We start from the raw sequence: 18,604 nt of genomic DNA, 5'->3' as shown, positions 1-18,604 counted from the left end.
GACTCGGTGGGGGAGGGGAATGCTGCCTGCGTGTGTTGGAAGAGGCTTCTCATGGCGTTTGGATTTCTTTGTCTCTGGTCTTCTCTCTGGGTTTACAGTGCTTCACATGGCTAGGGAGCTGGTCCATCTTACAGCAGGCAAGAGGTCAGGTAACTTCCAGGAACCATTGGCACAACATACAGGAAAGCTTTCTGTTTCTGGGCGTGTGTCTAGCTGGCATCCTTTTTGGGTCACCACACAGTTTAGTCCCTATTTGCACATTGCTTGCACAGTCCAGGTTTTATTACTTATGAACTTTGTCCATAACAGCACAATATGTGCCTTGCAGGGCAACAGGCCTTTTATGTTAACTTTTCTTTAATATCTAACCTCATTTGGCCCATGTTGGCTGCAAGGGGTGTTTTTTTTTTTTTTTTTTAATGTTTGTGTTAAGAAAATTATCTGCAGATGAATTAGGGTACCTTTTTCAAAACCAGAAGTGCCCGGTTTTATAGCTTTCAAAATTGTATATATATAAAAAATCAAAAACATCTCAGTCATACTTGATTTTGTCTGTGACGAGTACAATGGTGCTGTTGCCTGATATTTGTCTATAGCCCAGGCCAGTCTAAAGGATTTTTAATATATAATTGATTCATTGACTAATTTTCAGCCTGTTTTTGTTACTAATGGTATATTTGAAAGTTGGTTTATAGAATTTTCATATATTGTAGAGAATTAATGGGGAACTGATTTGTTGATACATTTTCTTAGGTATCACTGCCCAGTACCTAAAATTTTCTATGTCCAGTTGACTGTGGGTGATCGAGAATTTTTGGGTGAAGGGAAGACGCGCCAAGCTGCTAGACACAATGCTGCAACGAAAGCACTTCAAGCTCTTCAGAATGAGCCAATTCCTAAAAAGTTAACTCAGGTTAGTGATTTCCCCCCTACTTTTTCTACCAGTACTGGTGATTTCCCCACATCTTTCTACAAATGTGATCTTTCTACAAAAACAAAAAGCTTCCCTCGTTCTCTTTCTCCCAGAAAGAAGTTGGAGGTTGTAAGACCCTTGTGTTAAAAAAGTCATGTAGGGAGGAGGTATAAGCAAGTAAATTGCCCTTCCTTCTTCATCTGCCAATGGAGTCTTGGAAGATTAGTGAATGGGGGGATTCTCTCCTTCTCACTGTAACCTCCTGACCTACACATCTTTTTTGTCAATGCCAGTTCTCTACTCTCTAGTGTTAGCTTTTCTGGAGTTAAAAAGGCGTGGGGGTATGGAATACAGGGGAAATCTGTATCCACTAGCTACAGTCCATAACAGGCAAATAGTTTTACATGTACCCAGGGGTCATTTCATAGAAAAAGAGGTGCAGGAGCTTATTAGCATAATTTATTAGCATAACTTTGCCTATGCAACACCCCCTGACATCACCGGAAGTTTGTCAGAAGGCAACACCCACCGCTCAGGCTCCACTGGACTGTTTTGGATTGCTAGATATGGGGTTGGGGGGCACGCAGATCTGCCGTCACAGAGGAGGGAGAGCTTGTACCTGAAGGCAGGCCGGGGGGGGGGGCTTTGCAACTTACCTGGCTGCTTCTTTTTCCTCATGGCCCGACTGAGGGCTGCTGGGAGCAGGGGGCGGGGCTTGTTGCATGTGCCCACCCCCTGGGCTCCTTACTGCCGGAGCTCCGCTCCTGTGTGCTCCCACAGGAAATGACCCCTGCATGTACCATTAATTTAGAACGAATTGTAGCAGTCATATGGGAAAGATAGACTTGTGGTTGGATCCCAGGTCTCCTTCTGTAAGAACTCTACTGGCTTCCCTTCCCACTGCAAACTCCACATTATACTCCATGCTGTCCACTGACACCACCCTCCTGCAGCAATTTGAGGAGAACATGGCATCTCAGGATGCGGACTTCTTTATCTTATGGCACTTTGATCCATGTTCATACTGTGTCAGAATTGTAGCAGTAAAATTCCATGCACTGATGGACACTCTGGGGCAAAAACATCAACTGTATTCTTGTCGACACTGTCAAAAGGTCATAAAACAAGTGTGAAAGAAAGGTTCTTCATATAGGACCAGATATCGTCTGCTGATGGCTTGACTCTCCCCCCATTGAATGCATCAGGACCAACTTCTTCAGTGCCAGCAAGACCAAGGACTAAACCATCAACATTCTCTTACTCAAAATTGCCTGTTTCCACTCCTGTTGTCTTGTACACCTGAGCAGCTAGACAGTTGACACTTCTGTTTCACCTCTGAAAGGATCCTGAGATGAGGCAAAGCAGAAGTCAAACCATAGAGTCTATTTTGCATCTTTTCAGCCATTGTGCTTCACAAACCAGCAACTGCACAGGTTCTGATTCTTTACCTCAAGTGCCATTTTCTCAAGTCCACTACATGTCTCATAGCTTTCGTTCTGACCATGGGTTTGAACCCTGTGAATTCAATTCTGGTGCTTGGATCTGAGGAGCCCCCCCTCCCCCCGAATCATTCCTGGGCTAGATCCAGGACTTCTTCCGTTTGAGAACAAGGAGATTCCTCTGATTTGGATGTCTCATCGCCGTACCAGCAGTGTTGGGACAGAAGACTTCCTTTCCTTTCCATGCTTTGCTCAGAGCAACTCATTTGGATAGCTACAAAGTTAAACAAGCATCATTCAATGTCTGATTGTTCCAGTTAGCAGTATGAGATTCCAAATCCACTCCACTATTTCCCATTGGATGATGTTGCCAGCACTTTTGAAAGTAGTTGATGTTCTTGAAGTGGTCATCTGTACAATCACATAACCTGTCCTCTTTCCTTGCAACAGATGAGTGTCTCTCCTGCTGCATTGGCTTGGGAAAAACTGAGCAGGAAGTTGTAGTTTTGCCCACATATGGCATTCACGCTATTGCCTTTCCTTAAAATGAGTGGATTCAGTGTCCATTTTCATGCTTAGCTCTTGAAGAGTCCGAGGGATACAATGCATGTTCAAGTATTCTTATATATATGAGAACACAGATTCCACTCAAACAACATCAGCTGTCCACAAATGCACTGGCAACATCTGGAGGGTGATAGTGGATTTGGAACATCATACCCATGTCTCCTTACAGGTAAGGAAGCTTTTCTTCTATAAACATAGTTTAACTCACAATACTTAGAAGCCAACTCTTGATTCCCCCCCCCCAGAAGTGAAATAAATAAAAATATAAAATAAAAATTCCACTCCAAGGGATCCAGTTCCTGGTTATAGCTTTCTGTATTTGCTTAGTTCCTGTGTGCATGGAGTGTTTCTCATTATACAAATGATGGTCAGGTTGTAAGTCCCTAGTGTCTGGTGCTGATATTCATAACTCTATAAAGTTGTTTTACAAGAAGTTGCATTCCAAAATGGTGTGGTGATTGTTATGAGAGAAAAAAAATTGCCTAACTTAAAATTGCCACACGTTTTCTTTCAAGGGACACAGTTGACTAGAAAACTGTAGTCTTATAAAGTACAAAAATGGAGCTGCGGTGGCTCAAGTTCCAAAGACACTGAACTGCAGGCTGTGGAAGGTCAGTAGTTCAGCGGTTCAAGACCCGGGTGCCGCAAGACAGGGTGAGCTCCTGTCTCTAGCTCCAGCTCCTGCCAACCTAGCAGTTCGAAAGCAAGAATAAAGTACAAAAAATACCCTATCATTTTAAAAATTCCAAATACTTGCGAGACTGTTGGTGTGTCTTACAGGCACAGTCCAATAAGGTGCTCTGACTATCACACTTACCAGCAACTTTCTGTACAATGGTCTTAAGCTATAAAGGCACTAGGTGGCGGGATAATCACATTTAATAAGGAACTGAATTGCAATTTGGTAAAAAAGCATTGGAGGTAGAACCAAGAAGGAAGATCCATATTCTTCATCTATATTCCCTGCATCCCCAAAATTACAGCAGTTTTGTCTTCTCCCCCCTCCCAAAGATAACACTTTGTTATTTGGTTTTACTTATTTCACATGTTTCTATGAGATATCTCCATAAGAAAACCTTTCTGAGTTGGTCTCACAACACAAGTATATCAGTAAAGAAAACAGAAGTAAAATCCCTAAACAGAGCTGATCAAAAACAAAGAACAACAATAAAATTAGAATAACCCAAACTGGTAAAAGATAAAAAGTAACAATCAATAGCAAAAGAACAGTATAAGTATAATCATTATTGGCATAAAAGAGTAGTGGTATATAGATTTTTTAACTTAAATACTTCAACGGGTGGGGGGTCAACAGTGGGAGGGCTTCTAATGTCCTGGCCCCACTGGTGGACCTCCTGATGGCACTGGTATTTCTGGCCACTGTGTGATACAGAGTGTTGGAGTGGATGGGCCTTTGGCCTGATCCAACATTGGCATCTCTTATGTTCAAGTGATATTTTTGATATAAAATCTTGTGCATGTAAATGAAATTACAGGTTCATTTTGATACAGTTTCCAAACAGTTGTTGGATGGGTTTAGGTTTTCAGTCTGTTTGGGTCCCCCAGTGGATCATTAGTTTGCTCAGTCTTCCAGTTTTAAGACGGAATGATTTAATTATTTTACTGGGGAGACATGCTTTTTGCAATCTGTTAAAGTATTGTAATTATACGTCATTAAAAAGTTAATAAAATGTTTATAACAAAAAAGATAATGAAAAGGTGAATGAATAAATATTGTTTCAAATCTATAGTACATAATGAAAGATGAGTAAATAAAGAACAGAATCTAAACATTATAGGCAGTGGGACAAACTTTGCATGATGTTGGGAATTGTGATCAGATGTCCCCACATGTAGTTTAAGCTCAAAAAGTGTGGGGGATTAGATTAAGGCCAGGAAGGGGCTATGACTCAGTTGAAGAGCATCTCCCTGGCATGCAGAAGGTCCCTGGTTCAATCCCCACTCCTCCAGTTGAAAGAATCAGGAAATGGGTGATAGGAAGACCTAAGATCCTAGAGATCTGCTCCCAATCCTTGATGGACCAGTGGTCTGATTCAGTATAAGACAGTTTCATGTGTTCAAGCTTTGCCAGCAGTTCTCCCTCGAGAAAGCATGCCCTCCTTGTGTGGGGAAAAATCAAGCTCCTGTTCCATTGCTGCAGCTCTATTACAAATGTGCTCCCTGTGCTCTGAGGCTGTTATGCTCAGGGCTTAAATGTTGGGATCTGATGACAGATCCTTAACATTGTTTGCCGTTTGGCCCAAGAGCATATATTTTCAAGAACTATCCCTTGTAGACAACACATATTGAAAATCTGTGTTGTGCAGTAATGTTTAAGCATAATCTAGTCAAAAGTTAGCTGTGACTAAGGCTGTGAATTTACTTGGATTTTCTTGAAGTCCACTAAATACAGTGGGCTTCTTTCTTTGGAAGTGAACATAAGTTGCATGTCCTGTTTAAAACAATGGACTGAGACATGACAAATGACGTCCCATCTATTTTAGTGGAAGTTGTTCATGATTTTGATTGTTTTCAGATTTTCTTAAATGTGGACAAAATATGTACTTGAAGGAAGAAGTTACTTTTCGCCTGTTGCCACTTTTGCTCTACTGTCAATACTGTGGCTGTGATTCAATGAGCTGCCTCTTGTTCGAGTATAATAATAATATTTACCACATTTCAAACATTCAAAGCTCCTTACATATATTACCCTCAATAATCCTTACAACAGCCCTATAAGGCTGGAATGAGCTTTTCCATATTGTAGTTTTCTCCCATACCAGTGCAAACCACAGGTATATTTGGACCCTAGATGTTAAGGAACCCAAATGTGATCACTATTGCAGTTTCCCTATTTCTAGATGGAAAGTTTTACAGTTGGTCAGAGGAGTTACAAAAAATTCCCAGTAAGAAACAGTGCAGCTGAACTGGTACACCTGGTTCATCGTAGATGTGAACTGCTGTTTTAGACTGAAATGATAATTTTAAAAATCCTCTGTATGCATAGTGGCCAAAGCTTGGTACTAAGCAAATACGAGTCTCCTAAGCATTTCCCCTTTAGCTTAAAATGAAGTACACGTAAAAGTATTTTACAACTAAAATGAGAGACTTTATGAGCGTGAGTCTTCATTGTGTCTATTTGGGAAAGCACAACGCAAAACAGCAGTGAAGAAAACGAGGAACACGAACCCGCCTTCATGAAAGAACTGCTATACAGCTGCCAGATTATTCCTGCCAAGTGGCTGAAGTGAGGCCTGAGAAGGGAATGCATAGCCAAGAGCTTTCCTGCTGTGATGAGAATCACACGTAAGCCATGGATCTTCAGAACAACCAAACCAATCATTAACCTGTCCCTGGGCCTTTATTTTTGTCTTGGTGGTAAGGAAGTTTATGTGAAAGGGATTCAAGAGCTGCTGTTGTTTTGTGCCAATAGCTATGAATAAGGTAGGAGAGTACTCGTGTCCCTGTTTAGCTTCTGCTAGATTTCAGCTGCCCACTTTTATAAGGTAAGTATTTGATGGTTAAGGCACGTAAGTTAAAAGGTTGCATGTTCACTCAGCCTCATATCTCAAGCACTGGAATGTGACATGGGAGAAATCCTCAATAGACATACAGTCACAGGGACAAACTCTTCCACTATATGTATCCAGGCATGCCTTAGTGAAAACCTTTCTGTACTCATAATTCATAATGTCATTAAGGTACTCTGGAAGAGTCAGGGGAGAAGGAAGTAACGGCCTGTAAAAGAGGGTTGTTCTCAAAAGTCCTACTAATCCATCATCAATTTAAGCACTCTGTTCTAACAGTCCTTGTTTTACTAAAAGTTTGGCTGCATGGAAGCCCAGAGTCCTCAAGTAGTCTTCTGAGAATTCAAGGTTAGCCACTAACCTCAATACAAAACCACACCGTGAGTTAGCTTTCATGTCTCCATACATAAAGGTTACAAGACCTAGAGATGTACAAAAGTTAATTTTCAGCTATTGGTTAATGGCCTATAATAAAAAGGCTGCCTATTAAACCCTGCAACCATTTAGTAGGGCACAGCCAGTGATTGACAACTTCTGGTCCTAAAATATCTACTTTGCTTCCTGCTTCAAAGGTCCTGTACAAATACAACACTTAATCATTGTTACTTTCTTAAACATTATGCCTGGTTAATTAAAACTATGATTAAGGCTTCAGATGAGGATATGGAAACCATGGTTTAAAGTGAGTTTGCAAATCGTAGTTAAATGATGCAATCGTGTTGAGCTGAGCAAACCATTGTTAAGGCAGTTTCCTTTTGCTAGTCTCCCCCCCCCATTTACCTATTGTCTGGGCTCAGAATTTAGCTTCTCAAGCTAATCCGTGGCTTTATTGTACTTTTGGTATCTTAACCAGAGCTGAGACAACAAACCTGTGACTCATTTAATGTTTGTCCCAGGACCAAATAATGTTTGTCCCAGGACCAAATATTCTCATCTTCTAGCAATAAACTCACTCCTTGACCTTTTTCCACATGGTTTATTTGGCACAGGTTCAGTGCTGTTGGGAAGTGGTTTTCCCAACAACTTTCCCCATAGCTTTATAATATATTTGTGCACCTCCTGGATTTTCCTTGGCTTTTCTCCTGTCTTTTGCAAGCCCGCTATGCTGCAAAGTTTGGGGGGAAATCACAGCAAAATCTGGTTGACTGTTGTGTAAGCAGGAAAGGTCAGATTTTCCCGGTCCCATCCACATAGTAGGCATTTTCCTGGTAACTGTCCCCTAGCAGCAATCTCCCCCTTCCTCACTACTGAAAGGGGGGCTTTTAAAAAATTGGCAATTGAATGTCATAACATTATAAAAGTCTGTGTATCAGGTTCTTTGAACTCACAGTTTTCGTTGTTTTTTTAAAGTCTCTAGCCTCCTCATTGCAGAGATATATAGAAATATTATATTGCTGCAACAAAAAGGGCTAGAAACTTGATTCTTTTAAAAAAAAGGAAAACTGGGGATTCAGATAACTTAATATAATGTTATAACAACATAATGATATTCACTTGGTGGTTGTTGTTTTTAAGTGAAAAGGGCACAATGATATTGGGAACCAAGGGAATGGCTGCTGCCAGGGGATTGGAGCAGGGGAAATGTGGGGAAACCTTCCATGTGGAAGCCCCATTACTGCTGCACTGTATCAGCAACCGCAACAGCAATAGGGAAACTACACAAGCCTGTTACATGTGGAAAATACCTTTATTAGCAGTAGTGAGGAGCTGAGCCTTTGATTCTAGTACTGTTTAAGTTCAGTGTTTAAAAATAACCCATGGCTTCTTACGATGAAAGAACAGGGCTCTCCCCCCCCCCTTCACAATAAAGCCCCTTTTGCTTGGTGGAAGTGGCTGTGTTATATAGTGTTTAAGGACTGTTCTCTAGGATAAAGTGTTCAGAACCACTAAACTTAAAAAAAAGTTCCCTTCACTACTAAGTTGAAATGTGTTTTATAGTATATGTGTGCAGAAATTCACTTCTGTTAAATGCTGAAGATGTTACAGAATTATAAGACTCCTGACTGATACTAATTCCCTAAGTGAGTGATAGGAATTCTTGAGTGACAGAATGTTGAAAAACAGTACTGGTGCTTAAAATTGCGCTTACAACCAGGTTACAGTTCCTTTTATATTTTAGTTACTCTATAACTGTTCCCTGAAGTATTATTTGTGCACATATGTTACATTCTCAAGTATTTGAAAATATTTGGAAAACAGTACTCATTACTGAATTCTTCTACAAAAAGTTGTCCTTTTAGAGGAAATTTACCAAGGGATTCAGCTCTATGAAAGTCACCCTGACTTCCAGGAAGAAAGGGCATGATATACATATAAAAAGTATTTGGTACACCTCTAACTTCTTGGTGAAATGTTGCCCAAAGTCGTGCAATCTAAGGAACTACAGAATGAATATGGAAGAGCCTTGTTTCATATCAGTTTGACACTTATGATTCCATAATTGAAAGATTATAAACAGCCTTCCCTTCCCTTTCTAGTTTGTAAGCCCAAGGGCAGGACTTGTGTCTCTTGATTTATGTGACGCGCTCTAGGAAAATGCTGCCTGAAAAGCAGACAATAATCAATATATAAATTCGACAATATTTCACATCAAGAAAATTGACATTCTTCCACACATTCCTTTGGGGAAATATACTTCAGATTTTAACAAAATTTTAGAATTTTGTTCTTAGAAAGTTTTAATAGAACTTTGTTATCTTGCTTGACCAGAATGGCGAGACCGGAAAAGAACTGGAAGAAGAAAAAGACGCAAACAAGTCAGAGATCAGTGTAGTCTTTGAAATTGCACTGAAACGCAACATGCCTGTCAGTTTTGAAGTAAGTTTTACATTGGATTCTTCTCATATGAACATATAATCTCCCTCCTCCTCTCCTGATGGTTAGTATACAGCATTGTCTTGAACATGCAGACTTACTAGAAAAAGGATGCCAGCTAATTTTTGCCAGCTCATATCTGACGAAGGGAGCTTTGACTTTCAAAAGCTTGTACCCTGAAAATCTTGTTGTTCCCTAAAGGTACAATTGGACTTCAATCTAGCCCAGCTAATTTCTGCTAGTATTATTAACTCTAATGGCCACTATCAAAATATTCCTTACTGTCTGGAGTATTTGGCAGTTTTTGTGTGCATTTATTTTTAACATCCTCCACTGCTGAGCAAATAATCTGTTTAAATTAGTTGTAGATTTTCTGGGCTGTATGGCCGTGGTCTTGGCATTGTAGGAGCTGACGTTTTGCCAGCAGCTGTGACTGGCATCCTCAGAGGTATAACACAGAAAGATGGAGTACTCTCTGTGTCAAGGTGAGAAGAAAAATGGTAGGCAGGTAATCTATATCTACTCAGGAAGGTGGGGTAGGGCTGAGTCATTATCTTGTAGAAGTTCCCCAGGCTGTGACATGCTAATGGAGGAGCTTTCCTGAGGAGGTTCTTTAGCATATGGATTGGCTGTTGAAATTCTAATCTTACCTGTAGTGCTGTTGTAAGATGTAGAGCATTTTGTGTTTTTCAGGACAGGAAACCATGCCCTATTTATTTTTAAACTCTCTTCTTTCCTGTTGAAATTGTGTTTATGTTTATGAATTTCAATGGCTTCCCTGTGTTATCTGTCATGGTAACTGGATGTGTTGTCCAGCATTTTGGTGTCTTGGAATAAGATACTGTGTCCTGTTTGAGTTAGGCTATGTTCAGCCACTGCTGATCTTTCAGGTTGGCCAAGTCTGCAATGTCTTTCATGTTCTTTTATTCTTGTCTGGATGCTACGCTGTGTGGTCCTGATGTAAACCTGTCCACAACTGCATGGTATGTGGTATACTCCTGCAGAAGTGAGGGGGTCTCTTCTGTCTTTTGCCGATCATAGCATCTGTTGTATTTTTCTGGTGTATTTTTCCTCAGGAAAGCTTCTCCATTAGCATGTCACAGCCTGGGAAACTCCTACAAGATAATGTCTCAGCCCTACCCCACTTTCCTGAGTAGATATAAATTACCTGCCTATCATTTTTCTTCTCACATTGACACAGAGAGTACTCCATCTTTCTGTGTTATACCTCTGAGGATGCCAGTCACAGCTGCTGCCGAAATGTCAGGTACTACAATGCCAAGACAACAGCCATACAGCCCGGAAAATCTACAACTAATGAACTCCGGCCGTGAAAGCCTTCGACAACAAATCTCTTTAAACTTTTGTTTGCCTCAGTTTTTTAAATTGGAGGGTAGATGGATGGAAAGTTGTAGTTACTGGTGTAACGTGAAGCAAAGCACCAATGGTATTCTTACAATTGATAAAATATATATGGTATGAGTATTTATTTACTTCTTTTATGCCCTGCCTTCCTCCCCAATGGGAACCCAAAGCAGCTTACTTCATTCTCGTGTCCTCCCTTTTTATAACCCCAGCTTCACACCTGGTCCTTGAGCTAAGCTCCACTCTCCTCTTCTGTATTCCCTGCCCTGCCTCAAAACACCTGGGCCCAGAGAGCTGTTGTTCTCACACCCAGGCTTGCTCACTGCTTTCACACCTTTTGAGTCCTGGGCCAGACTGCCAAGGCTTCCCTGTTGCTGAAGCTGTTCTGATTGCACCTTTCTTCCCCTGCTTCCACTGTGTTCAAGGTGAGTCCTGCTGCTGGACCTGTCCTGCCCTACCAGGCAGTTCCTTTCTGGGTAGCTTGCCACATCAGGGTACAACAAGAAAGAGACTCAGTCCTGTATGCTAGAAATTCAAAGATGTGGCTAACTGGTCTGCTTGATCGCCAGCCATTGCAATTGCTTTGCTATTGAGGAATAAAATATCTGGCATCTCTGCCCAGCCTTTTCTTCTTCCATAATTTCTTTAAAAGAGTTTCATCAGGCTTATTCACGGGGCTTCCATCCAGCTTATTCACAGGGATGCTGGAGTTTACTGCGGTCAGCATTTTCTAGTAGCTCTGACATGGCTCTTTTTCACAATGTAACTTCTCTAAGATGCATATCCCTGTTCGTCTCCTTGCATCTACGTTGAACTTAGAAGCACCAGATGAATCTGTGACAGGGGTTCTATCAGTGTTCTTTTTCACTCTGTTATTAGGTTGTCTCAAGTTTTTCTGTGAACTCTTGTCAAAAACACAATTGCTAACCTGAGACAGCCATTTCTGAAGGAAAAAAAATTGTTAAGAAAAGCCAGTATAGATACATATACAGATGAAATTCAGGTTTAACCCAAATTCTATATTTAGAAGCAAGGTCTTATTTCAGTGCAATGACTCATTATTTTGTAACAGGCCACAGGATCTAGTGTTTGTAATAGGATTTTAATTTAAGAGCTGTTGGTATTATTTTGTCAGGCATGCATTAAAGCTTTCAAAATGTTCTTATTCATAGATAGGTGCTTTGTAACTATTCTATGAATGTTAGAAAAACCACAGACAACATTATATCATCTTTCTTATGTAAGTCAGCAAACAGTTAAAAGGTATTTCATGTTTCATGTAAACAGCTTTTCAGCCTTGCACAATATCTGGAAAATGGGTGCGGTGTGTACAGTGCAAGTTTGAACGAAGTTCTGCCCTATGATGTCAGCAGCCTTGGCCCAAGGGCATTTTGCCCTAAACATTTAGCCCAGAGGAACTACACAATTGCATAATCCCATTCACTGTGCCTGATCAAGTAAGTTAGGCTTGACATCAAACATCTTTTAGAAATACCAAACAACCTTTTAATAACAGAACTGGTTTTAGAACCCCCAAAATTCATAGTTTTATCATAGTAAGCAAATCTGTGGATGCTTGTTAATGTGCATGCTCAGGGGTCGTTTCATAGAAAAAGAGCTAGGGGAACTCATTAGCATAACTCATTAGCATATGCCACACCCCCTGCCATCACCGGAAGTGTCGTGAGGCCACACCCCCTGCCATCACTGGAAGTGTGTCATAAGGCCACACCCACCACTCAGTTAGTCTTAGTTTTAAAGGTTCATCTTAAAGGTGCTATTTGTTAGTCTTAAAGGTGCTGTTTGAACTCTTGGACTATTTTGCAGCAACAGACTAACACAGCTACCTCGGGGAAGCTCCTGGATGGGGCTGGGAGTCCTTGCGGAGGCCACGTGGCATGGCCTTGGCCAGGCAGAGGGGGAGGACGCCAACTTACCCTCCTGCTTCTTCCTCCTCCTGCAACAGAATGAGGCTGGAAGAAGGGGGCGGCCGGAAGAAGGGGCGGGGCTTCATCGTGTGCCCCGCCCCCTGCACCTCACCCGGGGGAACTGCGATCCTCCGCGATCCCCCCCGAAATGACCTCTGTGCATGCTTGACTGGAAAGCTGATTAACAGTTCTGCTGCTGCTTACAAGTCTAATGACTCCCATTCTGAAGTAAAATGTAAGGATGTCTCATACAGCTGCTTTATAATTTCCACTGGTTGAAAGATACCCTGTGCAAGTGGTGCTGAAGATTTGTGTGTCACAGACACTTTTTTGGCCTTTGTCACTTGCACTGACTGATCCTGTAGTTTGCATAGCTATTTTTTTCCTTAGGACAATGGGAATGATTTCCCATTTGCTTAGTCCTCATCCCACATTAGTGGTTTAATAACGGTATAAACATAATGGGGGACCTTTTCTTTCGGATGGTTGGCAGATGCCAGTGTTTTCTTAAAGAAATGATGATGAATTGATGGATGCTGTAATGCCATGGAAGAGTTCATGTTTGTCAGAAAGAATAACCTTTAAAATAAGGAAGGATTGTTGAAATGGTAGTGCAAGTGATTAAAATGAGCAGCCTTGCATTTTTCTTCTTTTCAAAGCACTAAATGTGTACTCATAATTCATTGCATATATTCTTACCCTTTATGATACCAAAAATAAATAAAAATTTAAGAGCAGTTCTCCTGAGCTCTGAGCAGGAGCAGGAGAGAGAGCTGTGAGAGTGGTGAGTGGGTTTCTTTTACTTGCTTTCAGCTGAGAGAATTCAGCTAAGGATATTTTGTGGGAAAACTGTGTTTAGCAGTGTGTGGAAGCACTTAGAGTTCTTGCAGAGTCCTGGCTGATTGCGTGTGGGAGAGGAACGGGCACTGTTTGACTGGGATTGCCTGTAATTGAGAGGAAGTGGAAGGGGCATTGTTTTGCCTGTGATTGAGTGCCTGGGTGAATTTGAATTTGAATAGCTGCTGCCTGACCTCTGCTGGGGGAGGCCTCTATTTAAGGAAACACTACGGATAAAAGGACGTCCTTCTTCACCCAAAGAGTGATTAACACTTGGAATTCACTGCCACAGGAAGTGGTGGGTGCTACAAGCATGGATGGCTTCAAAAGGGAATTAGATAAGCATATGGAGCAGAGGTCCATCAGTGGCTATTAGCCACAAGGTATAGCTAGGGGCTCTGGGGCAAGTGATGCTCTGTCTTCTTGGTGCTTGGGGGGGTCAACAGTGGGAGGGCTTCTAATGTCCTGGCCCCACTGCTGGACCTCCTGATGGCACTGGTATTTCTGGCCACTGTGTGACACAGAGTGTTGGACTGGATGGGCCTTTGGCCTGATCCAACATTGGCGTCTCTTATGTTCTTATGTTCTTAATTGCTGCAGACAAGGAATACAGGGAGTGTATTGCATTTCACCAATGATATAACAGTAGCTAAGAAGGCAATGGCAAATTCACATAAGTGTAATAAAAATTGCTATGAAAGCTTAGTCTTTGTAAGGCACAGGAAAAAAAGTAAAAGTCCCCAAGAAAATGAGTGATTGTAATTTAGGGAGTTGTATGTATTAGTTATGATTACTGCTTTGCAAAGGGCTCAAAATGTAACGCATTTGGATATATATTGGACTATATCGTAGAGATTAAATAAGTGTAGAACACAGAGTTATGTCTATTGGTATGAATAAGTTCTTTAAAACAAATATTGAAGTATGTTTTATACTGATGAACCATTAAACAGTGTTTACTGGATAATCTTTTGTGTGTTTTTGTTTATTGCAAGCGTGAGTCTTTATCAGTTTAAAGAACATTAATATGAAATTGCCCCCTTTTAACTTCAGTACATTGTAAAATCTCTGAGATATCTTGCAAATGTTCCTTTGAAGCATTTAAAAACAGATATATATATAACTTCTCCTTTCAGTACAACAGTAAGCATTTCTTTTACCTTATGTAATGATCCTAAGATGAAAGGAAATTTACATTATTAATGGATTCCAATCAATTGATTCCACATGGGTGTAATCCAGAGAATCTAAGGCATGCCTGAATTCCACTGAAATTCAGGAGATATGTAGAAAGCTGTAGTCTTAATAACACTTATTAAGAAGTGAATCCAGTAGACATCACAGGGACTTATGAAGTGAAGTCAGGCTTAGAGACACTTTAAAAAATGTAATGTAAGACACAAATTGTTAAATTGGAATGGAAATTCACAGCAAGTAAAGAATTATGCTCTGAAACATAGTATTCATTATTAAGCCTCATTTACAAGTTCATTATTATTAATCTTCCTATTAATGTTAGTCATGTACTTCAAAACTGTAACAAATACAGATTTATGTAAAAAGATCTATAGTGAATTCTATAACTATTTGATTTTCTTGTGCTTTCTTGTGAAATAGGTAATAAAGGAAAGTGGGCCACCACATATGAAGAGCTTTGTTACTCGGGTATCAGTGGGAGAGTTCTCAGCAGAAGGTGAAGGAAACAGCAAGAAGCTCTCAAAGAAGCGTGCTGCGATAGCTGTCCTGCAAGAACTTCGGAAACTTTCCCCACTTCCTGTGGTTGAAAAGCCAAAACTTCACTTTAAAAAACGTCCCAGAACTATATTAAAGGTAAGGGGCTGAATATTTGTGAAAGACCCTGATTTAGACTCATGGTGCTGGAAATACAAAACTCCTTTAGTTTATTCCTTATGTTTTGCAAGAGAATTATTTGAGTAACAGAAGGTTTATTTTAAAGTAATACAAGCTGTAATGGTTGCAACAGTAACTTCATTTGGGACAACAAATCACTGTTTCTACAATACGTCTCAACTGTCAGGAAAGATTTGACCATTGATACTTAGTCCAGTATTTATCTTCATATCGTCAACTTGAAATTCTCGGTTATGATTTCCACATTTAATTTCTAAATTCCTGGACACTGCAGTGCATTTTTGAATGCAATGGTCTTCATACTGTGAGGTAGGACTCTTTTCAAGGTGATGCTGGAATATTGCTGTGGAAAGCAGACTTTCTTCCCTTGATTGAGATGAGAGATAAAGTGCCATCATAATCTCATACAGTGTAGGGATCCCTGACATCACCGGAAGTGTGTCATAAGGCCACACCCCCTGACATCACCGGAGGTGTGTCATAAGGCCACACACCCCGCCCCCAATGGTCCCAGCCGCACCCGCCAGCCTGGCAGCCCCACTGCCGAGCCCCATGAGGGGCCCGGCGATGGACCTGCAAGGCTGGCGGGAGTGCAAGGAAGTCCTGCGAAGGCCCTCCCTGGCCCCAGGCAGGCAGGGGTGGGGAGAGGCAGGGAGGAAGCAACTTACCCTCCCTCTTCTCCTGCCTCCTGGCTGAATGAGGGCCGGAAGCGGGGCGGCCGGAAGCAGGGGGCGGGGCTTCGTCATGTGCCCCGCCCCCCATACCTCACCCGGGGGAACTGCGATCCTCCGCGATCCCCCCCGAAATGAACTCTGGTTCTAAAGTATAATGCAGCCCCAAACCTGTTGGCAACAAAATTAGGATGGAAAGGCAAAGGAATAGCAAGAACAGATGTCCTGATGAACAACTGGCATCAAACTTTGCACCTAATTGATTCTTTGATTGATTCATTAGTATTGCTATCAATGTGCATTGTTTTCCTCAGTACAAGAATGCAACTAAGGAAGCTAGCAAGGACCTTGAGCCCTGTCCTGGGGATATCTGCATTAACAAGTCTACAAGGAAAGGCAGTGCCAGTCTTCAGAAGTTGTTTGTTTTTATTTACTGAATTTGTCCAGATTAGTGTCTTGCCTGACACTGTTCAGATATTACATACTCAGATATTGTATACTTGGAGGGTAGCTGAAAAATAATTTCACAACTATTAAGGCACCATTAACTCAGTACCTGTTAGTATCCCGTGAACCACCAGCAGAGAAAGCAGAATACACATCCTGGGGCTCTCCAGTCCTGTCATAGTGCAAGTCTGGAAGCTTCTTCAGAAAGCTCATAGAAGAAATTGCACCTCATGTCGTATTGGGACCTGATTATCAGTCGGGATGGGCACGAGCCGGGAAAATGCAGTTCAGTTCGTGGCATGTGCAGTTCACAAACCATGGACCATCACAAGCTTTTTGACACTAGATTAACTGGTTCAGTTTGTGAGGTTCGTGATGCAGTAAAACAGACTCCCGATGTGCCAGAGTCACCAAACTCGCAGGGAATCTCCAGCTGACTCTCCTGTACTGTCTGCCAAGTTTGGGAACAATTGGATACATGTCCGTGTTATGGCCCCCTAAAGAAAGTGCCCCCAGGAAAGTGCTTTCTGGGGAAATGAGGCACAAGTTCAGGAATGTATAGAATAGATCCTGTGCAAGCTAGATACACCAAACTGACAGCAGATCTCTGGCTGACACTTCTCCACCTGCCCTCCAAGTTTGGTGAGGATTGGATTTATGGGGTCGGAGTGATTCAGGGGATTGGGGGGAAGTATTCTCCCCTTCCACATCCCAATTCCCTGTTGCTGCTTCTGCCTTGAGTATTCCCCTACGTGGCCCCTCCCAGCCCAGTGCCAGTAAGCATCTGTGCCTTCCACTGTTTCCAATCCTGGGGCCACAGTTTGAAAACATTTCCACACCCTCCCCAGTGACCCCGATGTGGCACAGTGCCAGGTATGTCACATCCATGTCTGGAGGGGCACAAGGCCAACTTCCACAGTAGAACTCCTCTGTCCTCAACAGTCCTGCCAAAGGTGCGCCCAACTATGTTGCTGCTGGAGGAAGGAGTGGTGGTCAGCGGGAGGAAGAGACCCACATTCTCTCAGCAAAGAGAAGTGGAGGGGGAGCAGGAGGCCCTTCCAAGAAAGGCTCCCCACACTCAGGCTGCTGTGGGTGGGACATCAAGGTGGGGCACCCTGCAAAAGGTCAAAAGGGCTACGTAGAGGGCCCAGGAAGCAGTCACTCATCTCATAGTCAGCAAGATGATTGCTACGGATGGCCATCCTTTTTCCCTTGTGAAGGATGTAGCCTTTCGCCAACTGCAGTGGCAATAGTCAAGGTTCAGCTCTCCAGAGTGCAAGACAGAATTGTACACTTCACAACAGACCTCTGGAGCAGCCAGCATGACTGTCGGGGTGTGGCCCAAGCCCCAGAGGAAGCAGTCCTGCCACCAGGCTACAAAGTATTTCTGCTCCGTGTGCAGGGGATGGATGCAGACCACACGGTGCGAAACATCACTGCCGTGTGATACAGAGAAGTTAGAGGGAATGGGTGGGCTGTGGCAATATCATCCGTGGCTACATGGTCACAGACACTAGCAGCAATATGCTGGTAGAGTTGAAGTATGTGTGTCTCAATGGCATTGTCTGTCTGTCGCACACACTTCAGCTGGTGGTGGAGGATGCTGTGGGGCTGAGAGCACCATCAAGGCCACCTGGGACACTGTCCCCCTTGAGATGCAGTCCTTGCTTGAGCCCTGCCTGGCACCTGGCTGCCCACTTCCGGTGCTGCACCAAGACTTCCCATCTGCTGTGCGAGAGGCAAGGGGAAGGCGATGAACTCCAGCTATGTCGTGATTGCGTGTTTGGTGGAGTAGAAGAGTACCGTGCAGGATGTCATCTCCTCTATGACAAACCTGCATGGGGAAGAGAATCTCAGTATCAGCTCTGACTGGTTGACCCTCTCCCAAATGGTGCATGTCCTCAAGCCCTTCCAGGTCACCATTGATGTGCTGTGCCCTTCTGCTCTGCATGAGCAAAGAGTTCAGAGCCGTGAGTACACCTAACACCCAGACGCCAGCAGGGAAGAGGAGTTCACAAGCAGGAAGGGAATAAATGCATGTGCTCCACTAGTCAGCTTTTAACAAGTTCCCTGCCTCTCTGTGTAGCTGCAGATAGCCAACAGACAAAATGATGTGGAGCTGAGCAGAGCATATATATAGCTTTCTGATCCTGTAGAGCAGAGTGAGAACTCTGTTATTGGCAGTCAGCAGTGCCTGCTAAGCTTTGGAGGGGCTCCTATAGAT

General features: G+C 42.5%; 1 protein-coding gene across 5 annotated transcripts in view; it reads left to right on the top strand.

Annotated features, from left to right (window-relative positions):
- The window catches only part of STAU2 (staufen double-stranded RNA binding protein 2), a 241,275-nt gene that overhangs the window by 56,058 nt on the left and 166,613 nt on the right, over window positions 1-18,604 (top strand). For 4 of the 5 annotated variants that reach the window (XM_015416213.1, XM_015416209.1, XM_015416211.1 and 1 more), the window contains exons 6-8: window positions 754-913; window positions 9,156-9,263; window positions 15,008-15,220. In XM_015416213.1, the coding sequence (XP_015271699.1) occupies window positions 754-913; window positions 9,156-9,263; window positions 15,008-15,220 (481 nt within the window). The remainder of the gene's footprint in view (window positions 1-753; window positions 914-9,155; window positions 9,264-15,007; window positions 15,221-18,604) is intronic. The other variant, XM_015416212.1, reaches the window with a different exon arrangement.

Source organism: Gekko japonicus, unplaced genomic scaffold (genome assembly GCF_001447785.1).
Source record: "Gekko japonicus isolate JY-2015 unplaced genomic scaffold, Gekko_japonicus_V1.1 scaffold520, whole genome shotgun sequence".
NCBI lineage: Eukaryota > Metazoa > Chordata > Lepidosauria > Squamata > Gekkonidae > Gekko > Gekko japonicus.
Note: the sequence above shows the minus strand (reverse complement) of the source record. Positions and strands in the feature narration are given on the sequence as shown.